The sequence below is a fragment of the Pollachius pollachius genome (genome assembly GCF_949987615.1).
Source record: "Pollachius pollachius genome assembly, chromosome: 3".
Classification (NCBI taxonomy): domain Eukaryota; kingdom Metazoa; phylum Chordata; class Actinopteri; order Gadiformes; family Gadidae; genus Pollachius; species Pollachius pollachius.
The window spans coordinates 41,360,175-41,387,518 of record NC_136936.1 but is presented as its reverse complement, the minus strand read 5'-3'; the positions used below and the strand labels follow the sequence as shown (position 1 = coordinate 41,387,518).

Here is a 27,344-nt window from a genome sequence, read left to right as displayed (position 1 = left end):
TTGTTTTGATGTTAATTAGTCTCTCGTGATATTTGTTTATGTGCCCATCGTTATTGCATTTTTAATAAATCAAGCCAATTACACACTTCAGTTTTAGAAGCAGAGGGTGGTGTGGTTGGTGAACATGTTATATTTTTGAGAAGAGTATTCGAAAAGAGCAAAGCAGTGGATGATTACATGAGTGAATGAGTTAGCGTATTAATTATTTTAATATTGTTTTCAAAATTGAGCAAGTAGACCTTACCATAACAGTCAAAGTTTGGCCTTCAGGCAGCAATGTCCATTAAGTATCGTAGGAGGGCGCCATATTGCAAAGAAACTTGAATTTGAACGTTTGCTGAACTTCAAAATGTATGGACGGTAATGACAAAGGAGTAGCCTATACGATTGCTGTCATCGTTAAGGTTTATTATATCCTTTTAAAAATGATTAGCTACGATTATAAATAGATATTATTTGACATATTGATTATAACGTAGACCTACTCACTGTATTACATAGGCCTACTCAATACAACACGTTTCTTATTTGTCCCTCAAAATTTCCATATATATGATGATGGCTATTTTATCCAACACTCAATCGGTTGAATTTTTGGTCGAATTAAACAAAGTAGGGTTGCGACATCTCCTTAACTCCAAAGATTAATTCGTGCACGTTTCCAAACCCTCCGTGCAGTTTTTAATCCGCGCTCATGAGTCTACACTGTAACCTAATCGATGTGTCGAGCAGAGGGCTGATGTGCGGCGGCTTGTCTAGTCCACACAGATCTGCTTCTCTTGTCAGACAAGTTCCCAGAATAGAAACTCGGGGTGGCTGGTCTTGTCTGCCCTGCTCTTGGCGCTGCTTCGAAGATGGAGGAAGTAACCGGTGACGGATTGACCAACTGTTGCTGCTGCTGCCGCTGCTGTGGAAACAACTCCAGCCCTGAGGTCTGGCGTGTTGTAATATAATAAGTCTAGCCTGCTCCAGACCAGACGTGTGTGTTCAGTCAACAGCAAGTTCGCCAAGAAATCTTAGCTGATGGATTTCTATAAACTCCTCCGTCTGAAGGTAAATAACTGAAGGGATGCATCATGTGCATACACGCAAAAATGTGTCGCTAAATGCATAAAATAAATGATCGCCTAGTCGCTGCTGATGTAGCCTATACGGTCTAATCGGTGAGGTAAGCCATCGGTCATCAGCTGACTTTTAAAAGACGGGCGGTGGGAGCATGTCTTCAGCGAGGAAGACAGGTGCTTCTCACGCCGATTCATGGCAGAGTGGCCGGTCATGCAGTTTGGACTGCAGTGATCGGAAAACCTGTTGACCGTCTGCGGCACCGGTCAGCTTATTGTGTTGCTGTTTTTAACAAAAATAAGCCATTAACGCTGCAGATGTAACCACGTGTGTGAGTGTTTCAATAACTCAACGATGAACTACTGATGCTTCCCCCCCCCCCCCCCCCCCCCCAGTGTCAGGGCTCCAGACGTGACGGCTAATTTAGCCACGTTGAATCGTTTACTTAACCTACCTTCAAACCTGCCTACCCACCGGTTTCCCAATGCTTCAGTTGTCAAAATTGCCCTGGCAGCTCCCTACCTCCGCTGAGGCTAATTCCTTAGGAACCGGTGGATCCAGTTTGATCCATCCCTCTTTCTTTTGACGATTCCTTTTTAGTATTTTCTTTTCCTTGCCTGTTGAGTATACCTTGTAGACGAGAAACTAAAGACGAGATTCGAAGGCCTGCTCTTTTAACAATCAACAATATGAAACGCTGAGATTAAAACCAACACTTTGGATTAGAGGTTGTAGGGTTCTGTGCTTGGATCGGTTGGCGGGTACGCGAAGGAGGTAACAAAGCAGAGAGAGGCCTGTAGTAACTTTTATGAGGTTCGAGAGCCTACCTCTTCCTAGACCTTAAGTGACAGACGTTTTGGTGGTATTGTTGAGCATGGGTTTTTACTTCCTCCGGCCTAGATAATCAACAAATTTCTTCATATTTTTACAGTATTCGAGTTTTTAGTTGAAATATCTATATTTCTATTATATATATATATATATATATATATTTTTTTATATATATATATATATATATATTTCTATATATATATATATTTTTAAAGGTCTACTCTGATTTTTTTAAGGAAGGGGGCTGTGCTTGAATATCAGTAACCACGTCCTCGGGGAGAAACTCATAAAGGTATTTTATGTTTTACTTTCTGTCTGCCTGTCTGCCTGTTTCGTTTTAAGTTCACAATATATCTATCTATCTGTATACATATCTCTATCTATATATGTGTGTATATATATATATATATATATATATATATATATATATATATATATATACGAGATTCACATATATATATAAGGATGTATATAAGGATGTATGTATATGTATACAAATCATACAACACACTGTCAATAGATTATTGCTGTAGTGCTTGCAAAATGTGTCTCAACACAACTTAATCTATACTTGTGTATGAGATTTGGTTTTTCATTGATATTTAGATTAATGAAAATTGCATTGATCCCAAAGTGTTTTAATGCACTAAAACATTATACAGTGCTAATATATATCTTATATTATATTTGTTTTCTTTCTTTTATTTTGCTCTCACATTACACTTGCATGCTTGGTTAAATTGACAGCTCAGTATGAGGAGGCATCAAATGCCATTTGAAAGTGGGCCTGTGAAGCACCTTTGAAACGTTCAATGTAATAATGGCTATGAATTTTTGTATAGTGGTTATATATGCTTATCCAAAATATTGGAAAAGATGATAGTAGCATTTAAAGAAGAGATAATTGGCTCCTTAATGGGCTATCATCTATCTCTATTATTTATTTTTCTTTATTTGATTTTATCATAAAATGGTCACATGGGCTTTATATTTATTTTGTGCTGTAGTGTCACATTCTTAAAAGATGACTGATAGCAATCCATGCATATCAATATATTGTTAAATGTCAGCCTAATTATTGAAAGCCACACCACCTCAATTGTTACATATTATATCTGACCTCTTGAACGGAACGTATTTTATTTATACATAATCGTTAAGATTCTCATAAACAGAATTTGGCCTGCTTTAAAAGAAAGGGATGCTATAAAATGGAAATGGAAATATGGGTTTACAAGTAAAAGTAATTAAAATAGAACATAGTTGTCACTTCTCTAATATATCAAACCACTGGTGTAAAAACCAATCAACAGCAGTTCGGTGTTCCTCATAACCATGACTATCATTAATAATCATAAGTATCACTCATTTCTAATGTTATCTTTTCTTGAAAGTATTATACCTACAAAGTGCAAACATAACTTCAACATTCCAACGCTCATCCTTGTGATGTTTATTTAAATAAAAATAAAAATACATATTAATACATACATATAGGCATTAAAAGGTATCGTTACATATAAGAGAGAACAGTGAAGAGTACGCTTTTACAATAACATAAACTAAAGTAAAAAGGCAAGACAAATTTATTTATGCAGCCCATTTCATACACGAGGCAGACTCATAGTGAGCAGAAGTAAGTTCCCTACTTGCTATTTATGCACAACTCTGTTAACTTAGCGCAAATTAGTTCTTCAAAGTTCAAGTTCAGAAAAGCTTTATTAAAAAATGTATTCTTCTCCCTCTCTCAAGGGTGAGAAGGGCCATTGGGTGCTATCTGTGTGACCGTTCTATATTTATTAATTGTATTTTTTTATTCATGTTTTATCTCTGCAGCGCTTCAATAGCAATGGAACCAGAGGTCCCTGTTGCTTACAGTGCAAGTAAGCCCTGTTATCTTTAATATCTTATGCCACATCTTTGCTTCCTCTATGCTGAAAATATCAAAATAGTGCATGCACATCTTTTTTTAAATCCATTATCCAAAAAAACAAAACATGTATGTATGTATGTATGTATGTATGTATGTAGGTATGTATGTATGTATGTATATGTATGTATGTATGTATGTATGTATGTTTGTATGTTTGTATGTATGTATGTATGTATGTATGTATGAATGCATGTATGTATGTATGAATGCATGTACAGTATGTCGTGGGGAAAAAGTACTATTTTCATGTACAAGAATAACCCTAAATGTACATTTATAAACATAGAAACAGAACTAGACAAGACCGGACAGGGGTTCAGCAATAACAATGATAACATTATTCTCTTGAATATATTCTCTTTATTGATCCGATGATGGCGATCCAAATACATACATGCCTATTCGAATGCACAAGAAGTAAAAAAACAGTTGAAGGGATTTCCCCCCCCCAGGGCCGGCTCCTATTGAGCTATAGTTGTAGCGCCCGCTGCGTTAGCGGCCTGCTGTATGATGAAAAAGCACTGCTGGATCTGCATGCTGTCTAGCGCTCTGCCCTTCTGCTGATTTCCTTTACGAGCAGTTGTCTCTGTGTTTTTGTCTGTTACCCTCTTTGCATCTCGCCTGCATCACCTACAGCCACTGTTTGTAACTTTCCCTGGGTGTGTTAACTTCCACCACGACTAAATCGACTAAGGGAGACATGCCCTCCGTTTGAAATTGGTCTGTAGCGACCAATAGCGGTACAATAAAATGAGAGGACGTGACGTTCTGACTAAAGTTTTGTAGAGCTGAAACCCATTTCCTTTTTTAATAGTGTGACAAATGAAAGGTATTTCGCTGTTAGCTGACATGGTGGCTACTTGCTTCATAGTTGTTAGGTTTTGGTCACTATTGTGTTGAACGTCAGTCGCTACCTCTCCTGTGCTAACTCTGCACATGATAGGTAGAGGTAGTGTTATAAATGACATAGTTTTGCATAAATGCTGGTTGATTGTTCCCGGTCTTCTGAATGTCCAATACTGCGATGAGTTTTATGTCATAGTTAAGAAAACAAATGCTTCGGGAGGGTCATTCTCTCTGAGAGGAGCCCATCTTAGGATGCAATGAAAATAAGCATGTTACAAAAAGGTTTTTACTTGTTCATTTTAGTACCTTCTGATAAGTTTTATGTAGCACTGCCATCATTGCATTATCGACAATTATGAATCAGTGAAAATAGTTTTCAATTAATGAAGATAATTTTATTTTAAAAAGTTATAAAGGTATTCCGTTAATGCTGTATTACTTTTACCAAAAGTAAGTCTGAAATTAGCTTAGTATCATTTTATAATGCTTTCACACAGCAGCAAAATATTATTTTTTGTCATAATCATTCATCATTAATTAGGCTTATAAATTTAACTATTGCATTAACAAAGGCATATTGTAGTCGTTTTCCTTAGATCAACTAAATGAGTCACAGTTTCAGAAATGTACGTACTCAGTGCTTGGTGCTAGTAATTTCCTTCTCACCACTGGTCACACACACACACACACACACACACACACACACACACACACACACACACACACACACACACACACACACACACACACACAGCAATTGACACAGATATCCAGCCCCAAACATAAATGATTAAACATCTCTAACTGGTTAATGTCCATTATGTGTTCCTGAAAACCTTCTGGGTGCAACAAGGATAAAACTTTGTGTGTGTGTGTGCCCGTGCTTTTGAGCGTGCGTTCGTGTGTGCAAGTTTGTTTGCTTACATGGATGTGTCTTAGTTAGTTGTTTTGGTGTGACTTAAGGCAGCGAGTGAGTTGGACAGGAAAAACCAGATCCAGGACTGTGCAGATCCATAAAACCATAACCTGTCCTGGACCCCTCACACACACAAAGGGAAACAATCACACAATCACAAACAGTCACACATTGAGCTCTAATCTCTACACAAACGGGAGTCAACAAACTACATGCCTTCTGTATAGTATTTGTATGTGTGTGTGCGCTTTCCTGTGTGTTTTCACAAATTAATGCAAATATGTGTTAGTGTGCTTCTATGCATTCAGACTAAGCTATTTTTCCGTCTTCATGCCCTACGCCCACCACACACATGAAACAATTGAACTGTATACTGATAGGCTACTCATTGATTGGATACGTGGGTGTGTGTGTGTGTGTGTTGTCTCATTTTCTAGCCTTTCATGGACTTAAGGTTATACTGTGTTTATTTATGTATTTATTTAGTTATTCTTAACATAGAGGGACAAACGCTTGACATTGTAACTCCAGTAGGTCTACCAATTACCAGAATGTGTGGGACTGCCAATTTAACATGCACTCCGACTTTATTCAGCCATCTATTGCTATCAATAATGTATCATTAATAATTAGCTCAATTATGTTAGAGCAATAAACCTGCATTTCTAAATGAGTAAACATGACACCCTAATTATGTCATTATCATCAGAAGCAATCAATTAACTGAAACGTTTTGTAACCCACATGCCGGTAAGCTCCAAATCTCCATCTACACAAATGCTTGAATTTATACTCAACAAATACACAATAAACTCATTCTATTAAAGTGTTTTCTTATGATGGATCAGTATGTTTTTGAAATTGTAAGCACACTCGTGTAGTGATAAAACTACATAAACTTGTGTTTTATCAACTATTCCCATTGCGGTCTTAAAACGTATATTAAGGGTAAAGCAGGAAATAGACCATCTTAAGGTGTGATAGAACAACCATCTCAACTGGTGGTGCTGCTGTCAATTTGCACTCTACAGTAATGGAAAATCCCTCATGACAAATCTGGGACAGTCCTGTGTACCGGACAGCACTGCCAACTGATCGGCATTCGGTCACCTGAGATTTTCCTCTAACCTCCGACAACGTGTAACCCGAACCGCAAGGGCCACGGGATTCTTTCATGGACCACGTCTCCCAGCATGCATCACTCAGCAGAGCAGGGGAACAGTTTCTAAAGAAGAAGCTGTCACATTAAAGGGGAACATTGGAACGTAGGCCAGACAATCCTTATATGATTTTTATCTACCTTGTGCAGTTCTGGAGCGCAACGTTTCTAATTTGTTGCCAAAAAAAAAAGAATTGTGACCACGTATATCAATAAATAATTGTAGATTTAATGCTGCTATGTATACATTCTCCTTTGTAAGTCTAAATTATTTCAATGAATTTAGCCACAATGCTGCATCCTTAAGGAACTAAATACACAGTTATTTGGTTCCTAAGGGATCCAACACCTTGGCCTGGGAGGTGAGAAGCGCGTTCCACCGTCTCCTCCGTATTGTTCCGTTGACCCCGTTGAGGGGTGTGTAACGGGATAACGGGATTGGGTTTGTCGAGCCCTTTAGAGTAGACGCATGTAAGGCTGGACGTATGCTTTCCACCGCCTTTTAGCTGGCTATTCACTGGAGGAGGAGGAGGAGGAGGTGGCAATCTGATCCTGGGGGTGAGGGACTTTGTAGGGATCCCGTGGCGTAGTTGACTATCTGAGAGCTGCTTGACCAGCGACCATGACCTCCCTATCGGAGCTATCCGACCTGTCCGTCATGGGACTGCTCGGGTCTGCTCCAGAGGGAGAGGGTGACCTGCAGAAGGGAGTTTGAATTGTAAAAGAAAAGTGTGTGTGTGTGTGTGTGTGTGTGTGTGTGTGTGTGTGTGTGTGTGTGTGTGTGTGTGTGTGTGTGTGTGTGTGTGTGTATGCATATGTGTGTGAAGAGAGAATAAAGGATATGGAAGGAAACTAGGTATGGAGAAAGAAAGAAAGAAAGAAAGAAAGAAAGAAAGAAAGAAAGAAAGAAAGAAAGAAAGAAAGAAAGAAAGAAAGAGAGAGATACTTTGTATGTTTTCTATGTGTTTGTGGCGCCCAGTGTAGTGCAATGTGTTGACGATCTGTGTTCCCGGTGCTCTCTGTGCCGCTGCCATCTGTCTCCCAGGTAACGGCCAGTGCTCTCCCAGGAAGGAGAACTCGAGAATGCTGGTGGACCTGTCGTCGAGCAGCAGCAGCACACCCAACGGAAAGGAAACACCCCAGGGTCCTAAGTCCCCCAGGGGTAAGCACTCGATACAAGCACCTTTTTGATTTGAATGTGAAGGGATATGCAGACAGACACTCCAATCAGGACCGGTGTGTAGACGTAGTCACATGGATACACTTAGATGGACACACACACTGTATACATGTAATGTATATGTACATATGCATTCATTCACATACCGCTACAGAGCCACATACTTTAAGACACAGTGATTCATAACGCACACACATGCATGCACACGCGCACACACACATATGAATGTAAATATCTATAACAACTGATAGTTTGACATTTATTTCGGAGAAAAAACTAAAAACTGTTTTCTATGATTGTTATGCACCCTGCCTTTCAAGCACTTTGTCCATGACATGGGCACTTATTATCGAAGCGTATATATGTCGTCTGTTTGTCCTCCCTTGGTAAAGTTGTACTGAACATGAGCACATATGTGTATCGAGTGAGGCCGGTGGTTTTCAGTGTTGTGGCAACCATTCGGTTCAGCCCGGTCTGACCATGCTCCGAATGGTATCACTCTAGGAGGAGAAAGAGATGTAAAGGGGGGGAAAAAAAGGAAGCGCAAGGACAATCAGATCCGCTCCCGTGTTGCCAGGAGACAGCTTTCAAAGACGGCTCAATTGCTATTGCTGTGTCGTTATCAGGAGAGGTCCTTTTAGTGCAACTCCCCCACCACCCAACCCTGCCACAGAGACGCACAGAAAAAGATGAGCTTTGATGAAGAAATAGTCGTTCTGTGTCATCTGTGGGAGAGTCAGGATATATTTTTTAAAGTAACAGAACCACCGTTTTTGAACAGAATTAAGTTTCTACAACCGTCAGGGACGGAGGCCTAAGGTGCAAGAATCCCCGCCTCTCCAGCCGAGAGGTAACCAGCTTGGGATCACCACCAAAGTGCTAAGAGGCTTCACCTCAAATTAACCATGTGTTTACAGTTCTTAATGATAGTCAACTATGATGGAAAAGCTCTGAAGCGTCTCTACCACTTGTAATATACGCTGTGTGTTGTGTTTGTGTCCACCACAAAGGATAGGTGTGTGTGCTTTCGATATGATTTCTTCATCGAGAATACTTTCCCGGCGCTTAATTTACACAAATCCTGTACACACCTCATGTGCCGGACGCACTCCTGTCGCCACCCGTACACGCACACACATACCTGTTCTCTCCTTTCTTTTTCTATGGCTCCTCCCTCACCACCACTCATCCAGCCGGTCTCCTATCCTTACCACACTCCGGGGGGGGGAACCCACAGGGCCACAATCACCTGTCACCCGTGCAGCGACACTCCCCACCTCAAAGGACTCACCACTAGGAACCTGACCAGCCTGTTTCTCTCCCTCCCATTGTCTGTCGCTCTGAATGTCTGGCCTTCAGTCCTTCTGTGCCTTTACGCGTGTCTCTCCTAGGGATCGACCGACATGGATTTTTTAGGGCCGATACCGATACCGATTTTTTTTCATCAGCCTTAGCCGATAACCGATACGCCGATACCGATTTTCTTGAGCCGATATTTGGAGCCGATACTACCCTGGAAATCCAGAGTTCTCGCGAGATCACAATTTGAATTTGCTCAGCGGGAAAGAACAATATACTCGTGTATATTCTGGGCCTCCCCTGGCCCAGAACATTAATCAATCACATCGATGTATCAATATAGGCGGGCCAAAAGCGTTGCTGTTTTACCGACCGGATACTGCAAGAGTCTTATCTATTGGTTAGCTCCAGTGGTCTGGATACGTCACCCCTTGTATTCTTCTGATTGGTTGTAGTGTTATCCAATGTGTGTTATCCAGTGATATTTTCAAATGCATGCTTATCTTTACTCGTTTCCAGACCCTACAGCTTTCTAGATGTGGGTCTGGATTTCCAGGCTAAGCCTCCCTCAATTGACATCATAAAAACGACACAATGATAATAACAAATGTTGCAGTATCTCAATTTAAATAAAATGAACATTTTTTGAACTGTCTGTAAATCAGGCCGAAGAAAAAAAAAAAATTAATCGGCCGATACCGAAAAAATAATCGGCCGATCACTAGTCTCTCCCTCTCCATGCTACTTGTCCCCTGCATGTGTGTGTGTGTGTGTGTGTGTGTGTGTGTGTGTGTGTGTGTGTGTGTGTGAATGTGTGTTTGCGTGTCTGTATGTGTGTTTGCATGTATGTGTGAATCTGTGTTTGCGTGTGTGTTTGCGTGTGTGTATGTGTGTTTGCATGGTGTTGGTGCATCCTTTGTTCTTGGTTTTGGCGAGTTCATGGGCTATTCTGGACCAGTTGCATCTCTAAATAATATGCTATTACCATTGCTACCAATATTGATATTAGTATTGGTTTACTTTCTACAGTCAGCACTGCTATTGCTTTCTTTCCTTATGTCAGTACTGCTATTGCTGTCTTTCCCACTGTCAGTGCTGCTATTTCATTCTTTCCCTGCTACTGCTACTGCTTTTTGTTTAGCCCACAATTTTAAAACGGAAAATAACATGAATAGCGTTATTTATTATTAATGTTTTTTTGGGATATATTGACACAGTCGTTGGAGGTGTAATATGTAGAGCAACAGGGACAATCCATACAATTGCACCAGGATCAACAGCGCTATTGGTAGCCCGATTTTTTATTGGGAATCGAGATGTCTATGGTCACACCACAAAGACCTTTTTTGTGGTGGTGGTAGACCCACCTTCTATCCAATACTTAATCCCACTCACCCATCAGGATTCGTTTTCCATTTTTCCGTCTCCTACAGATCCTGCAATAAAACAGGAGCAGGAGGAGGAGATGGTAGATGGAGACGGTCAGAGAAGCCCGGATCCGGAGGGGGCGGTTCCAACAGAAGACAGAGAAACAGGACCAGAGGAGGTCACGACGGCCAGCCCTAACATCCTAGAGGAAGGATCGGATAGGACTGCTGATCAGCTACTTAATGGTATGGGATTCTGATTAGTACTATACTATGTTTAGAGTCTTAGTGAACAGCTGGAATTAGGAGAATATGAGATAAAAACATGAGTGTTTTGGGCCAGGAGTTATCGGAAGGAGAGGGCGTGTTATCCCTATGGTTACGACCGACAGCATTTTTGTGATACTTTTGGAGGACCATCGTTGTTTATAACCCTTTTTCGGAAACAAGATTCAACATAAACCGCTGGCCAGTTGGAGCTCCACACACCCACACACACTTCGCCGCCAGTGTCCCTTGGTCATGACATGCCTTTTACGTCACGAAAAGAACGCTACCTCTGTTCGGATCACGTTGGAATGTTGACAACGTGGAGTTGGTTTACGGAGACTGGCTATATTTACTTTTACTTATTATTTCTCTGAATAACAATCTTATTTCACAGTACCGGTGCAAAAATGGCAAAGATTACTATGTCGAAGATCATATAAGACATATAACCATGATTCAAACAAAACAAAAAAATATTTGGTAATCATTAGCCCTCTAAAGAAGAAATATCAATATTTACATGGTAAAAAATAAATGTATTTTGAAAAAATCGAGTTATATATGTATGTATTTAAGTATATTTTGGATTCTTGTGTTCTTATGTAATTCTTTCTCTTCCTTAGTTTCTACTGCTGTCCTGTACTTACTGCTGTGACACACACTTTCTTATACGATACTTAGTTGCTACAAGGAATCGACTTTATAATTGAATCCCTGGAAAATTATGAATCTATTTTCGCAGTCGGTGTGGAGTGCAATGATTATCCAGGGAAAAAGCCAAAAAAAAACCTTCCAGGAATCCCCCGTAACCTGTTCCCTGACTCCACCTCAACCGAGACTGTTCCAGTTGTCTGGCGTTAGCTGGCGTCGTATTTCTTGTTTTCTAGTGGAGGAAGATCGCGTTGTAACGATACAACAGTTGGACAAAAGCAGTGTTTTTTTCTTAAAACAAAACAAAACAGTTCCCTGGATACAGAAGTGACCATGTAGGGAATGGATTGAAAAACAAAATCTAAATAAGAATTATTATAATCAAGATCTTTGTGTGTTAAATGGTAGAGCTAATTTATGAGTCCAGTGACATGAGATGGCCACGTCAAAGGTGTCCATGTTCCGGAACTTTCACTGAAATTCCAAACTGAGGACTATATGATATCACATTGCGGTTCAACATCCATATCAATAACAATTCTGACCTTCATTTGAACAAAATGTTCCAGCTCAGTGAACAATCAGCAACGTCTTAGAAAATACTCTCTAATTGAATCGGTCAAACTAGTTCACATTCATGATTGAACTCAATTCTTATATCCTCCTTCAAACAACTATCCAACAGCAGTCTTACATAACCTATGGTTCACCTTTCATGCCACATTATTTCTGCCCATTTTGGCACCAATCACAATCCCAGGGATCCCTCTTCTGTGTTCCTTCTCAAGGTTATTTCCTTGATATATAGTGGCGTTTTCCCCCTGCTCTCCTCGATGCCATTCGGGGTGTTGTACTGTAAAACGTGGCCCTCGAAGCCCTTTGAGACTACAACTGTGATCAAGGTCTAAACACAAATCCAACGGACTTGACCTAAATTACCTTTGACCGATTGTTGGGCCCTTGTCCCCCCCCCCCCCCCATTCCCTGCAGGGGACAGGCCCTTCCAGTGCAGTCAGTGTGGCGTGTCCTTCACCCAGAAGGGTAACCTGCTGCGCCACATCAAGCTCCACACAGGCGAGAAGCCCTTCAAGTGCCCCTTCTGCAGCTACGCCTGCCGCCGTCGCGACGCCCTCACCGGCCACCTGCGAACACACGCAGGTGAATCTCACTGATTATGCCCCCGAAATCACAACACACACCGTTTTTATCTTTTTGGGGCCATTTATCTCAAAATCATCTTATATATTAGTCTGAATTAGGCCGGCCTCCCACCGGTTCAAAACCCGAGGCTACTGCTGAGTAGGCCAACCCCACTCAAGAAATAATAATGTCCTTTATTTATATTGTACATGTCTCATGTTCATTGGCGAATACATTTCTCTGATATATAATATAATAAGAAGGCCACACAGACAGGTAAAAAATACATTAGTGAAAAGTTTTTTCTTCCCTTCAATGTTTTCCTTTATTAGACCTATCATAGATTAATTCACGCATCACTCTCTCCTAAACTACCTTTCTGAACTATTTAAACTTACTAAAGAAATAAATAATTTGAAAAATAGGTATTGAAAAATAAATATTTTATTGTATCCGCTTGTATCCGTTAGAGTCTACGGTTGGAAATAGGTCTGCAAATCATTGCAGCTATCAACCAATCAGAATCGAATATTAAACAAAGCCGTGTAATTACTAAATATACAGTGGGGCAAAAAAGTATTTAGTCAGCCACCAATTGTGCAAGTTCTCCCACTTAAAAAGATGAGAGAGGCCTGTAATTTTCGTCATAGGTATACCTCAGCTATGAGAGACAAAATGAAAAAAAAAAAATCTAGAAAATCACATTGTCTGATTTTTAAAGAATTTATTTGCAAATTATGGTGGAAAATAAGTATTTGGTCAATAACAAAAGGTCATCTCAATACTTTGTTACATGCCCTTTTTTGGCAATGACAGAGGTCAAACGTTTTCTGTAAGTCTGTACAAGGTTTTCACACAACTGCTGCTGGTATTTTGGCCCATTCCTCCATGCAGATCTCCTCTAGAGCAGTGATGTTTTTGGGCCTTCGCTGGGCAACACGGACTTTCAACTCCCTCCAAAGATTTTCTATGGGGTTGAGATCTGGAGACTGGCTAGGCCACTCCAGGACCTTGAAATGCTTCTTACGAAGCCACTCCTTCGTTGCCCGGGCGCTGTGTTTGGGGTCATTGTCATGCTGAAAGACCCAGCCACGTTTCATCTTCAGTACCATTTAGGTATGGTGTTCTTTGGATGCAACTCAGCATTCTTTCTCCTCCAAACACGACGAGTTGAGTTTTTACCAAAAAGTTATATTTTGGTTTCATCTGACCATATGACATTCTCCCAATCCTGTTCTGGATCATCCAAATGCTCTCTAGCAAACTTCAAACGGGCCCGGACATGTACTGGCTTTAGCAGGGGGACACGTCTGGCACTGCAGGATTTGAGTCCCTGGCGGCGTAGTGTGTTAGTGATGGTAGCCTTTGTTACTTTGGTCCCAGCTCTCTGGAGGTCATTCACTAGGTCCCCCCGTGTGGTTCTGGGATTTTTGTTCACCGTTCTTGTGATCATTTTGAACCCACAGGGTGAGATCTTGCGTGGAGCCCCAGATCGAGGGAGATTATCAGTGGTCTCTTATGTATTCCATTTCCTAATAATTGCTCCCACAGTTGATTTCTTCACACCAAGCTGCTTACCTATTGCAGATTCAGACTTCCCAGCCTGGTTCAGGTCTACAATTGTGTTTCTGGTGTCCTTTGACAGCTCTTTGGTCTTGGCCATAGTGGAGTTTGGAGTGTGACTGTTTGAGGTTGTGGACAGGTGTCTTTTATACTGATAAGGAGTTCAAACAGGTGCCATTAATACAGGTATCGAGTGGAGGACAGAGGAGCCTCTTAAAGAAGAAGTTAGAGGTCTGTGACAGCCAGAAATCTTGCTGGTTTGTAGGTGACCAAATACTTATTTTCCACCATAATTTGCAAATAAATTCTTTAAAAATCAGACAATGTGATTTTCTAGATTTTTTTTTTCATTTTGTCTCTCATAGCTGAGGTATACCTATGATGAAAATTACAGGCCTCTCTCATCTTTTTAAGTGGGAGAACTTGCACAATTGGTGGCTGACTAAATACTTTTTTGCCCCACTGTATCAGACTCCAAACATAAATTACCTTGCGAGCATATCGCTTTGTTCCAACGTGTGATCCCAAGACACTTTGTCTTACAGATTAGATAAATAGTTGTCTGCAGCACGGACCACAGGCAAAAAAAAGTGGGTGTGTGTGGTGAGTGTGGCTGCTGCTGTTTCCTCTCACATCATCCCCCGATCACCCCAGCGAGATGGGCACCCCCTGCTCACTGGTAACCTTTGAGATCTGGGTTAGACGATTACATCCTTCCTGCCCAAAAAATGTCATTTTTTTCCTTGTGGGCCAGGTTCTTGTACTTGGCTGTTATGTGTGTCCCTGCCCCGTGGGAAGGCAGGCTTGGTGTTACATCTGCTCCACATCGATTAGAACCCTTACTGAGATCCTAGTAGTCATATCATCCGGGACGTTGTTCATCACAATGTTGCGAAAGAAAACTTTGTTGCTCGCTTTCCCTGGTATTATTATATTATTATTCCCTATATTATTATTATTATTATTATTATTATTATTATTATTATTATTATTATTATTATTATTATTATTATTATTATTATTATTATTATTATTATTAATAGTAGTAGTAGTAGTAGTAGTAGTAGTAGTAGTAGTAGTAGTAGTAGTTGTAGTAGTATTATTAGCATTACTAGTATTCTGACAAATGCACTAATTGTAAGTTGCTTTGGCTGAAAGCGTCTTCTTAATGCCGTAAATTTAAATGTCAGAATTTAGTATTATTATTATTATCATATTCAATTAAAAGAACTTTATTCTTCTATTCTGAATTGTGCTAACTTGGTACAAAGTTACAGTGAGCTCAAGCGAGAGACAAACAACATACATAAGTTAAAGGGTCCACTGGTTTAAATAAGCAAAGTGAGTGATAAACAACCAAATTACAATCGTCCATCATGGTCGTCACATACACGTTGCTTATGAGTGTTTCTCAAACCATTTCCCCAGGTATACACCTGTGTAAAATGACAGGGGACCAGTCCACCGACACTGGCTACCAGGACAATAGTGCTTTAGACAGGACTGTCTGCGGTGAAAGGATTACTCATCGCGTAGTGGCGAGACAGACACTGGCTCCCACTTACATTAGTCAAATGCAGACCAGCAGAGTCAGCAGCACTGTTCATCTACATGATTAAGAATAGCTACCGAAAGTAATTCCTAGACTGTCATCTAATATCTGCATACAGTGAAGGCTTAGGTAATGTGTGTGTGTGTGTGTGTGTGTGTGTGTGTGTGTGTATGTGTATGTGTATGTGTGTGTGTGTGTGTGTGGGTGTGTGTGTGTGTATGTGTGTGTGTGTGTGTGTGTGTGTATGTGTGTGTGTGTGTCTGTGTGTGCCGCATTTATACTGCAAATTAATTATTTATGCGGTCAGAGGTGTGTGTTTATATGAGGTGTGATGTGTGTGAGTATTTGACAATGGCTTCCAGACATTCACAATCAAGGACCGGAACTATCCGTTTTAAATATCTGTTGAATTAGAAATATCCAATATTAAAGTTTTCCATCACTTTCTGCTGGTGTTTTGGTGTATGTTGCGTGTAAGTTTCACTGCATGCAGTTTAAACTTGCCATCTCTATCCACATACTAGTCTTACCTTAACCATGCGGTTGCATCAGTTTCCCACAAACATTTGTGAGGACAGCTTTAGTATTGCGGCATGAAACTGATACCTGCGCTGGTGGTGTCATAACAGTTATCCCAATGGCAATGTACTATCAGTAACCATGCTAAACATGATGGAAAGTTGTACTGTAACAGCCATGCAAAACGCAGCAGCTAACCACATTGTAGAAACAGTGAAACCATCTCAGCCTACGTCGTTGTGTGTTCATACTGCTAGTAAGTTGGGCGATGGCCCCTACATTTGTATTTCTAGCTTCACACCTCCATGGGGAAAGAGGAAAAAACGGGGGCTGAAGGAATACACAAAATGACATGCACTGTATTCACCTCATTGAGTGTGGGTCGCATTTTATTTACACTATTGCCATGTGGGCAATAGTGGGTTAGGTGTTAGATTGTCATGAAAACTGTCCTGCGAAGCTCTTTGAGACTGTCACTGAGACTAAGTGCTGAATAATTACATTGGTCTTCAAAAGAAAGCTGGGGTAGTCATGAACAATATAAAAAGATTATCCTGATGTTATGAAATGAGGAATGCTTGCACACACACTGCATTTCTAATTTCCTCCATTTACCTCAGATGGTAGTCGCTTGTGGCTTCCTGTGCAGACTTGTACATTGCTGTATTTCTTAATGTGTGTGTGTGTCTGTGTGCGTGTGTGTGTGTGTCTGTGTGCATGCTTGTATGTATGCGTGTGTGTGCGTGTGTTTGTGCAGGCATACAGGCTATGTGGTCGCGCGGTCGGTCATGTGTGCGTGGGAACACGTGCAAATGTTTGCTCCCAAGTCGCCAAACTGCAAGGTGCAAAAACGGTTGTGCAGCTCTCACCACGAACCAGAGTCCACTCAGGCCTCCCAGGGGTGTTGGTGGTGGGCTATGCGTCAGTGGGATGACCGCCTACGAAGGGCCCGACGTCGTACAGTCTGTAGCGCATCGCTGTGTGGTCCTGAGAGGCGCTCAGAATGTCACTGTGGTGGTTTTGAGAAAATGACTCTTGAGCACGAGACAACTTTGCTTCCTTTCCTGCCAGTAGCTCCCGAAAGCATGAGCACCACTTTCTTTTCTCGCTTTCACGTCGTTGAAGTCTCTTCAAGCATGTTGCGAGGGAGATCTGGGGTAATTTTGTTCTCATGAGAATTCTAAAGGCAGGGTTTTGAAATGCAGGCCTATCCTCAATCCTTCACCACTGTGCTTCTCGAGTATCAACCTTTCTTTACTTTGTGACCTTTTAGTGTTCTGAAGTGGTCTGGTTTCACTTGAGACACTCAACTAACAGCTGTAGGTGTTGGCTGTTTGTTCCAGAGACTGATGCTCAATGTGTGTGTTCTTGTGTGTACACACACCCACAGGCCTGTGTGTGTGTGTTTGTGTGTGTGTGTGTGTGTTTGTGTGTTTGTGTGTCTGTGTGCCTGCATGTGTGTGTGTGTTCGTGCGTAGGGGTGCATGTGAATGAACGTGGCCCACACATTCTGGGATCCGACCAACAGCAGTGGAACACCCATGATGTCATCGCCCTTGATCTCATTTCATAGTAGTAACTAGATGGCCATGTCTACTATGCAACCTTTAGCGATGACTGTGGCGTGGAATGGGGGTGTGAATTCAGGCCATTGCCCACTCTTTGCACCGGCGGATCGGAATTAATCAGCTCTCTCTCCGTTTGATGTCGGCTTTGTATTTCAGTCGGCAAACCGCACAAGTGCAACTATTGTGGGCGGAGTTACAAACAGCGGACCTCGCTGGAGGAGCATAAGGAGCGTTGCCACAGTTTCCTACAGAGTGTTGGCATGGATCGCTCCGTCAACACTGGCTCTTACCCAGGTACTTGCTGTGTGTTTAAATGCAATAGGTTGTGGTCAAATGGTGGACGAGCTCCATTTCGATTTTTTTTCTTGTCGATTCCATAGCTTTGTGGTTTTAGGTTGTTTATTTTCATCTTTTATGTCTATTAAATATTTTTTAATAAATTATAATCCCGGTCGATAGTGATGTCTGTTAATAGTTGTTTAATTAAAGTAAGACTGGCATATGGCTTCCTCGTATGATACCAACTCACTATGTTGTGCATTGCACATTAGCATGTGTTGTCAGTCACTAACGCCTCAATCTGATACTTTTGTTCATTTTAGCCACTTTTCAAATTGTATTGCCCCCCCCCCCCCCCCCCCCTCTCCCTCCTCCACCCACCCATCCGCCCACTGCCATCCCCCCAGGTGAGGTCTCTAAAGAGCCCCGGGTCCTAGGAGAGCCGGGCTCCAGGGCCCTCTTCGACCGGCCCCCTGTCATCGAGAGACTCCAGAACTCTGTTGGCAAACGGAAGAGCACCAACCCCCAGAAATTTGTGGGTGAGTGCGTTAATGGTTTTCAGCCGCTCACTACTACAACTTGAATCGCTTGCTCTGGGGAGCTATGTTGTTTTTGTGTGTGTGTATAGTATCCTTAAATTTGTAAACTTTAGGCTCATCGCAGCGGTCGCTGTTGGTTTAAAAATGTTTTTTTAATCTTTTCGTTCAAGTCCATTGACAATTTTTTTTCTGTCTATTTAAATTAATTTGGTGAAAAAACGATTCATTGGGGAAAATAAATCAATCTGACTTTAAAGTAAAGTTACTGAATGACTTAAAACCAAGTTTCCCTTCAGTCTCTTCCACGTCTGCAATTTCATTCTACACTGCTGTAGTAAAGTGGTGATGGCAATGTGTGTGAATGCATGTTACACTGCTTAAATTTAAATAGTGACACTTTATAGTTAACATCTAGAGCCACTTGTTCCCATGTAGTTGTTAACATTTGTATTTTGGTCTGGTGGGGTCGTTTCTATCTACGCGCATTTGGGGTATTTGTTTTTGTGTTGTCGTGCCTATTAGGGTTTACATGTGACATTATTAGATATAGGGATTAGATCTTGCACGACTGCAGCCGGATGACAAAAAAGGCGAGGAAATGTTTTTTGTTTTTTCACTCTTGTGGTTTGGTACACCTGTAACTTTGACATTAGTCTTATCGAGAGAGCAGTTCACCGCTTCCCTGTTGTTGAGGGGTTAAGCAAAGCTTTTTTTCGCTGGATGGGACTTTCCGAATCATTAAACTTGAAAACACTGTCTTGAATTGTAAAAAAAAGTTTGAAAAACAACAAGCTCTGAAATGTCACACAGATTTGCCTCATTGTGCATTTCGAGTATCTTTTCTTCATCTGGATTGTTTGTTTTTTCAGTCTTCTACCATGTGCCATCTAAACCAACGCTAAGGTGGCTTCTTAACATCATCGGTTTGATGCTTTATTTTTGATCCCACAATAGGTGAGAAGTCGATGCGCTTCACATACCCCGAGCAGGCTTACGAGCTCGGGCTGAAGTACGAGAAAGAGGCGGAGGCCATGCAGGCCCACATGATGGACCAGGTCATCAACAACGCCATCTCCTACCTTGGGACCGACTCGCTCCGGCCCATCGTCCAACACCCGGGGCTCCCCATCTCCATGGCCGACATTGGGCCCATGGGCAACCCCCTGTACCACCACGTGCTGCCCATGCCCCACCACCGCCTTGAGAGGCCCGTGAGCCGCAACTCCATGCCGCTGCTCCCCACCCAGCCCCCGCTGCCCCCTCTCTTCCAAGGGCACCCCTCCTCCAACGGCCAGGGACCCTTCCTCAGGCACAGCAAGCACCAGCACCAGCAGGTCCTCCGGCTAGCCCGGGACAAGTCCCCCAGCAACGGAAGCGGGATGGACTCGGATTCGGCGCGCAGCAGTCCTCAGGAGAGAACCGGTGTCCACGGCAACAACAACAGCAGCGGCGGCGGCGGCGGCGGCGGCAACAACCCTCCTTCGAGTTCCGGCGCACACGGCAGCCCGTCGAGGACGCACATGGGCGAGCATGCGCACGAGGTCACACGGGTCGCAACGGTGGGAGGCGGGACCGGCGGCGGGGCGCCCGAGCTGCGCCGGGCGGCGGAGAGGGCGGCGCCAGGCGGGGAAGACGTGCGAGTGTTTGGCCGCGAGGGCCGGGAGATCCGGGCATTTCAGTGCGAGAACTGCAACGTGCTCTTCCTGGACCACGTGATGTACACCATCCACATGGGTTGCCACGGCTACCGGGACCCGCTGGAGTGCAACATCTGCGGCCACCGCAGCAAGGACCGCTACGAGTTCTCCTCCCACATTGTGCGCGGTGAGCACACCTTCCAGCAGTAGGGCCACAGGAACAGGGCGAAGAAGAAGAAGAAGACTCTGCTCCTCCAGGAGTCCACAGATGGGAGCACCAAAGGTCAAGTGAAGAACGATCACTGTACTCTAGTTTTAAGCTACTTATCATATATGAAGGTATGGGCCAAAGACTTATTTTCTTTATTTGGTGACATCAAATAAGATTTTGCTGAAAGAGTGAACTGTTAACTGAGCAGCTAAACTAGTACTTTGTGAAGTGATCCACAAATACATCTTACTTTAATATTTATCCCTTTTTTTTTTTACTGCACTTGACTCTTGGCCATTATCGTACAGGGCTCGCATCAGTTGCTCATCAACAGCCTAATGTATGTCAAACATCTGTTATCTGCAAATCCACTTCAATCAAGTTGATTTCTCTGCCTCATTATGTGGATCCATAAGGGAAAAGGGTACACAAGTGAATGGTCTGCTCATATACTGACAACTTCTGATTAAAACATTGATACAAAAAAAGAATACAAACAACACGTTTGTATTCACGAATTCCTGTTTGAGTTAGTTAACCAAAGGCTTGATATCCTTGTGAAGCACATTCATCACTGTGTTAGAATCCCAAACCGCTGAATTGAACCCGTGCTTCTAGGCTTTTTGCCCTGTGCCTTAGAAGAGGCACAGGGCAAAACCCAGAAGTACGGAATTTAACCTGCGACTCTAGTCTTTTGGCCTGCGGCAGGGCAGAGGCACATTGCACAATCGTCCATCTTTAAGTTCAGTTTGAACCTGCTCAACAGTACAGCCCACACACACCCTGTTTCATAGACACATGCACAAACAACAAACATTTACCCACCGCACACACACACTTGCATGCACACACAGACTCATTTCTTTTCAAAATCAGTTTCAATGCCACCATATCGCCCATGGTGGAATATGACCTCAGAATAAGAAACGGGTTGTTTTTACAAACCGAAATGCTACCTTACAATCTCTAGCCATCTCTCAGTTCTGTGGGAGATCAAACCAAAATTGAACTATGCTACGCCCTTCACCACGGAGGCTCAGGATAGGTTTACATAGGTTTTGTACTTAGCAGAAAACTGTATTTAAATGTCACATCAAGGACCAGAACTTGAAGGAACAAACAAAAGCGGAAAATGGATACATTTAACCCCCCTCCACACACACACACACACACACACACACACCACCTCTGTCCCCACGATCAACAAGGATGCAGGCTTGTCTGCTATTCCATTGTTGCACTTTATGCTCAACCACTGCAGCTGACAGCCGCTGTGGGGTTGAGTAAAGAAAAGCCATCATTGGGTCTTATTGGGCCTCCGCAGGCCGAGACAGACCCGGCCCCCCTCCGCAGACCCCAGTCCCAGCTCTATTGTCGTCCCTGGCGAACGAGAACAACAGAAGACACTTGCGCTATATAATTAGCATGCGGTTAACGTGTGTATCAGCAGAAGATACACATGTTGTATCCTGTGTAAGCTTTCGGCCCACAAACCTCGCAAACAGTTGATCATGTCAAGTTTGAAACAGGTCGGGCGTCGCGTCTGATGCCTTTTAACACGTGATCAAATAAGGCAGCTGTTTAAAGTTTTAGGATATCTTATTTGTTTGCTTTGTTTACATATTGTCTAGTCTGTCTTTCGTTCAAAGAGGGGCCAGTTCATGCACATCTTTCGTCTGTAATGGATAAGGCATTGGCTTATATTAATGCCCCCCGCAACCAGGCTGGTTGCATTCCTTTAATGCATTATGATTAGCATGATATCATACACTCTTCTTGACCATATTTGTTTTACATTTACATTTACATTTAGGGCATTTAGCAGACGCTTTTATCCAAAGCGACTTACAAGAAGTGCATTTGTTACAATACGTGTATTTTACCCATTTATTTCTATTAGTCTCTTTAACATGATTGGTATTTGGAGGAAAGCAATGGAGTATTGACGATACGATTGACTATGGTGTGAATTAGGGTTGTCACGGTTCGGCTCATACCTCGGTTCAGACATCACGATTCGGTACGAATTCGGTACAATGAAGAGAAAAGAAAAAACAAAAATGCAGAAGGCATTTCTTTTTTGTTGTCTCAGGTTGTACCACCTAGTGTCATACAGTCTCTCCCCTGAGCTAGCTACAACAGCCTGAACTGTGTAATCTAAGAAGTAAATAGTCAACAATAAGCACCCCACATCACCTCCAGACTCCATCCGTAACTTGTAAAAAAAAAAAAAAGAAAATCAGTTATACAACTGAAAATTCATCTTATTCTTATTTATGAAAGTGCAAAGTACACAGAATTTGCGCATTTCCACCGGAGGGTGCAGGTCGGTTCGGTGAGGCTTGGTGGAGTAGTGAAGGTGCGGTTCGGCGCAGCTCAGTTACGGCTCGCGTTTCCACCGCCGACAGTACCCATATGGCGCATTTCCACGTGAGGGTGTGGGGTCGGTTCGGTGCGGTTTGGAGGAGTAGTGAAGGTGCGTTTCGGCGCAGCTCGCGTTTCCACCGCCGGCAGTACCCTTATGGTGGCCTGCTAATAAATCCAAGGAAAAAGAAGAACGCGCACAATAAACAATGATCAACCATGTAGGACGTCCGAGAAAGAAGGCAAAACTTTTGTGCGAAATTTTCTTCAATAAACAAAGCTTTTGCCTTTGTCCAGAAATACCTCGCGGATAATGCGTTTGTTTATCCCCCTGCTCACGGAAGTGCGATTCTGTCGACCAATCAACGGACGGCGTGTGTAGCTTGAACTTGCTTGGCACCCTTTCAGGCGTCTCAGTTGTCTCTGAAGATCGCGGATCTTACATAAATTTGGCATTACATTAATTCATTTGCACGCCAGTTTTATTTAATTGTATACCGTGTATTCTCCGTGTAAATCCATGCACCGAACCGTGATGTCTGTACCGATTCGGTTCAATACGAATGCATGTATCGTTACACCCCTAGTGTGAATTATTGACGAAGGTCAGATGTTATGACAAATTCATTAATTATTGAAAAACATAATATATTGTTGATTAGGTGAATATCAATTATCATTTATTATTTAGATATTTTAAGGGGACCAATTCTCTGGAACATGTAACATTTCCAGTTGGAGGCTAGTTATAAACAAGTTATTTAATAACCATTTGCTATACACAGTAACAACTCTTTACCTTATGAAGCTAAGTGAACAAAATAAATCTTTATCTGATGAGGAGCTTACTTGAAACGAAAACATCATTATTATTATTATACCAATTTGTGGACCAATTTTATATATTGTATATACATTTTTTAATCTATTTGTGTTGAATGCCTATTTTCCTCAGAAAAAATACATATTTTTGTGACATTTCTGGATTTTTTTGTCATTTTAATTGACAAAAATGCCAGGAGGCAAAGGTATACAAAATCGGATTCTGGTTATACAAATATTTACTATTACACATAGACATTGTGTTTTCTGAATGTTTGATCATGTCTCATGATGAATTTGTTCTAATGGGAGGGTTCTCAGGTATTTGCAAAGGGAAGTTTGTTCGTATTTTTCCAACGTGTAATTATGAATGTTGTAATGTTTTTTGTTGTTTGCAATCTCTTTGACCTAGTCTGGTCTGAATGATGTAGAAATGGATTAATTTTTATTTTAAGTCCTGCCAACAACCCTCAAAAGTCATGAAGATACTTGGCTGTGAATAATGCAATGTACATTTTAAAGGCAATGAGCCGACTACTATTCACATACTAGAATCCTTATTTATGGTGTAGGATATGAAGTTTGAACAATGAAACTCTTGCACATGATCAGAGTGTTGTCCTACAAATGTGTCCGGTTTCGTTTCTTTTAATTCAAACTGATGCATTGTTTTGGTTGTATGAACAAAACCATGTTGTAAACCATGCCATTGTCAAAATCATTAAAATAAAATTATACAGTTTTTCTTTTTGTAATTCCAGTAGTTTTGATTACTTTTTGGCAATTTTCTATCTTATAACGCCTTCTAATCATTATTTTAATCTTGACACAAAAAATCTAAACGAAAGCAATATTGTCTATAGGAATTTGTATGCAAACCCCATTGTAATTTCATACCACGGATTGAAAAAACCTGTGTTGGCGGCCTACGGTTCCTTGTCATGATCCGATTTGACCTATACATGATTCAAGATGGTGGTCTGCTCCGTCCTCTTATAAAGATACTGCTGGTTATTTAAACAAACACTCCTGACCCCATATAAATTGGCCTGTTCTACACTATCCCTATGATTAGATGATAGGGATAGTGAAGCCTGTTTTGCTGAATGACAATGCCATCATATACGTTGGCACTGAGAGCTGAACGCACTGCATATAAAGAAAACATGCTACTAGACAAAACAAAAGCAATTTAAGAAATCATGTTCAACAATCCAGGCATAACACATTACAGAAATTTGCTGCAATTAAATTGTGTTTATTACTTTTGTCCCTGGAAACACCAAAATAGTGTCGTTTAGTGTAATTGCAGCGCCTTTTTTAGCAAGTATTGTGTCTGTGTTGTGTTGTGTTGTCTGAATTTGAAACGTGTTTCCTAATTCTATGCATCCATTGTCAAATTGATTTCTTTATCTGCTTTGTCAAGGTGTTTTCTTAAATTAGTTGCAGTGTCTTAAGCCCTCAAGGACAAGGTATATATCTTGTTCGGCTAACTGCAAAACGTTTATTGAAGATGTTTATTGAAGTAGATGTATACTGGCTGTAAAGCAGACTTCAGTTAGCAATCGTAGAAGACATAATAATGTATCAGCAACACTAGTGGTTTGCTTTAATCACAATAACAACCTATATTTTAAATTGCGTAGCTCCAAATTCAATAAGGTAAGGTAGGAAACTGCCTAAGGTTTCCAAAAAATGTATGCAGATCCAATGGCATTGAAATGAACAAACAAGTTCTACGAGTGAGGTAACCTATCCTGGTTACTGTGACTCACAGGCAGCACTAAGAGACTTAAACCTATCAATGCTGGCTCTGCTCCAGATCTCCTCGTGTTATTGCTAGCGCCAACTGTTGGTCTGCGTTGAACCAATCACTGTTCAACAGGTCTTCTCTCAGGTCAGATACGAAGTGTTATCTCTATTACGCTGGCAAAAATGTACATCCTCCCTTCCTGTGAATTTTGACAGAGACGTTGAGGCTAAAAACAAGATTTTGCTCCCTGTTCCAAGTATTTTTTGTTTTACGATTTATTCTGCCCATAATGTGGTGAGAAATGCTTCTGCAAGTCTCACTGTCAGGTGCGATATATTCTGCCAGTAGTGTTGGGAGTCCTGCAAGTCGTCGGCAGTTCCAAAGCCCATTCATTCTCATACCTGGCAACTCTTCTTGGTGGCTGGAAATAGTAGGTTACAATGGTGAATGATTGAGGTCATGTTAATTTGTTACGAGAGGTTTCATAACGTAAACTGGCTAGGCCAATGAAAACTCATCCAAGGTCTAAATCATGGTTGAAGGATCCTTTAGGGACGGGTTGGACCAAATGTAAAAAAAAAACTTTCTTTGGACAACATACAAAATGTGTACTGTGTCTGAGGTTTCATGCATCATTATTAGGAACTATAAAAGGGTAAATAAGTACAAATACAAAAAGGAAAGATTTTACTCATTCTTATTTTCCATTGCCTGCTGGAAAAGCCTAAAATAGCTAATCAACATATGAAAAAAAAATCTATATTACTCTGACTAACCAAAGAAAATATGTCTGACATCCATGTAGCCTCATCAACACTCTGACCTACTCGTTTTTAATATTTCCCACCGCATCATCCATATACTCTGACAAGTTTTGTTTCGTCAATAGGGCAGTATCGATTCATGTAAGTGAGGGCACGATCCGTCAGTGGGCAGATAACCACAGGGGGCACCAACCCACTCATTGTTTATTTGTAGCTTAATAGAGGCTAAAGAGAGAAGAAATAAGCCTTGTCTGTTGCTATTTGTTTTGCTACATTTTCTTTGCTAACTATTGAGTTTAGCAGTACAGCAGTATTTAACATACATGCTCATTTTAGTTCCTTGATGCTTTTATTAATTTCAATGTCCCTTTTCTTTAGTACCTTTGATACCCTTAAGTCGATGACTTTGAGTTGGTTGTAGCCTGTATATTTTAGCATTGTGTACATACTGCCTGCCCAATAGAGTATCAGTTTACGGCCTTGAATAATTTTCTTATTTCCCAGTCCCCTATAATTCAGTGGGTCATATCAAAGTTCAACCGAAAGCATTATTGAATTAAACCTTTTAAGATGTATGGCCATAATTATATTCCGGTGTTTTAGAGTGTGATCAACTAAACCACTAGTATTCAGCCAGCCTTATATTTTAAGCAATTATTCTAGAGGACGATGTCAACAAATGTTTTTAGTTTTTCTCTTGTATCTCCACGAGTGTGTTCAAAGTTTGACTCCGGTGTTTGTGAACAGGTGGGTGCCTGTTGAAGCCTGTAAATGTCAAATCAATCTTTTGTACTCCCTCTTGCTTCTTTAATCTCTTCCTCTCTCAGACACTCCATCATATGTACACAAAAACACACAATGTGCATGCCTGTATGCACACACATGCACACATCACGCACAAACACGCACGCATGTACGCACACGTACACACACACACAAACACACACACACACACACACACACACACACACACACACACACACAAGTTTCAACAGCTACAAGCATCAAATCTTTCTTGTCATCTTGAAAACGTGAATCCCTCCATTACCTGCCTTTCAGTTTGTTGCTTGTTCATTCCCCTGTAAGATGTATCTCTATTCGACTCATAACCACAGTGAC

At 41.5% G+C, this 27,344-nt stretch overlaps 1 protein-coding gene across 2 annotated transcripts; it reads left to right on the top strand.

Annotated features, from left to right (window-relative positions):
• Positions 1-814: 814 nt before the first annotated feature.
• Positions 815-24,463, top strand: ikzf2 (IKAROS family zinc finger 2). 2 transcript variants are annotated; one of them, XM_079733225.1, is made up of 9 exons: positions 815-1,053; positions 2,130-2,185; positions 3,730-3,776; positions 7,793-7,909; positions 10,660-10,839; positions 12,505-12,672; positions 18,013-18,150; positions 18,543-18,674; positions 19,629-24,463. In XM_079733225.1, the coding sequence occupies exons 3-9, from the start codon at positions 3,743-3,745 to the stop codon at positions 20,519-20,521; spliced, it is 1,662 nt and encodes a 553-aa protein (XP_079589351.1). In that variant the 5' UTR covers positions 815-1,053; positions 2,130-2,185; positions 3,730-3,742; the 3' UTR covers positions 20,522-24,463. The 2 variants fall into 2 exon arrangements, with proteins under 2 accessions (XP_079589351.1, XP_079589350.1); XM_079733224.1 differs by lacking the exon at positions 815-1,053 and adding an exon at positions 1,603-1,836.
• The last annotated feature ends 2,881 nt before the right edge of the window (positions 24,464-27,344 follow it).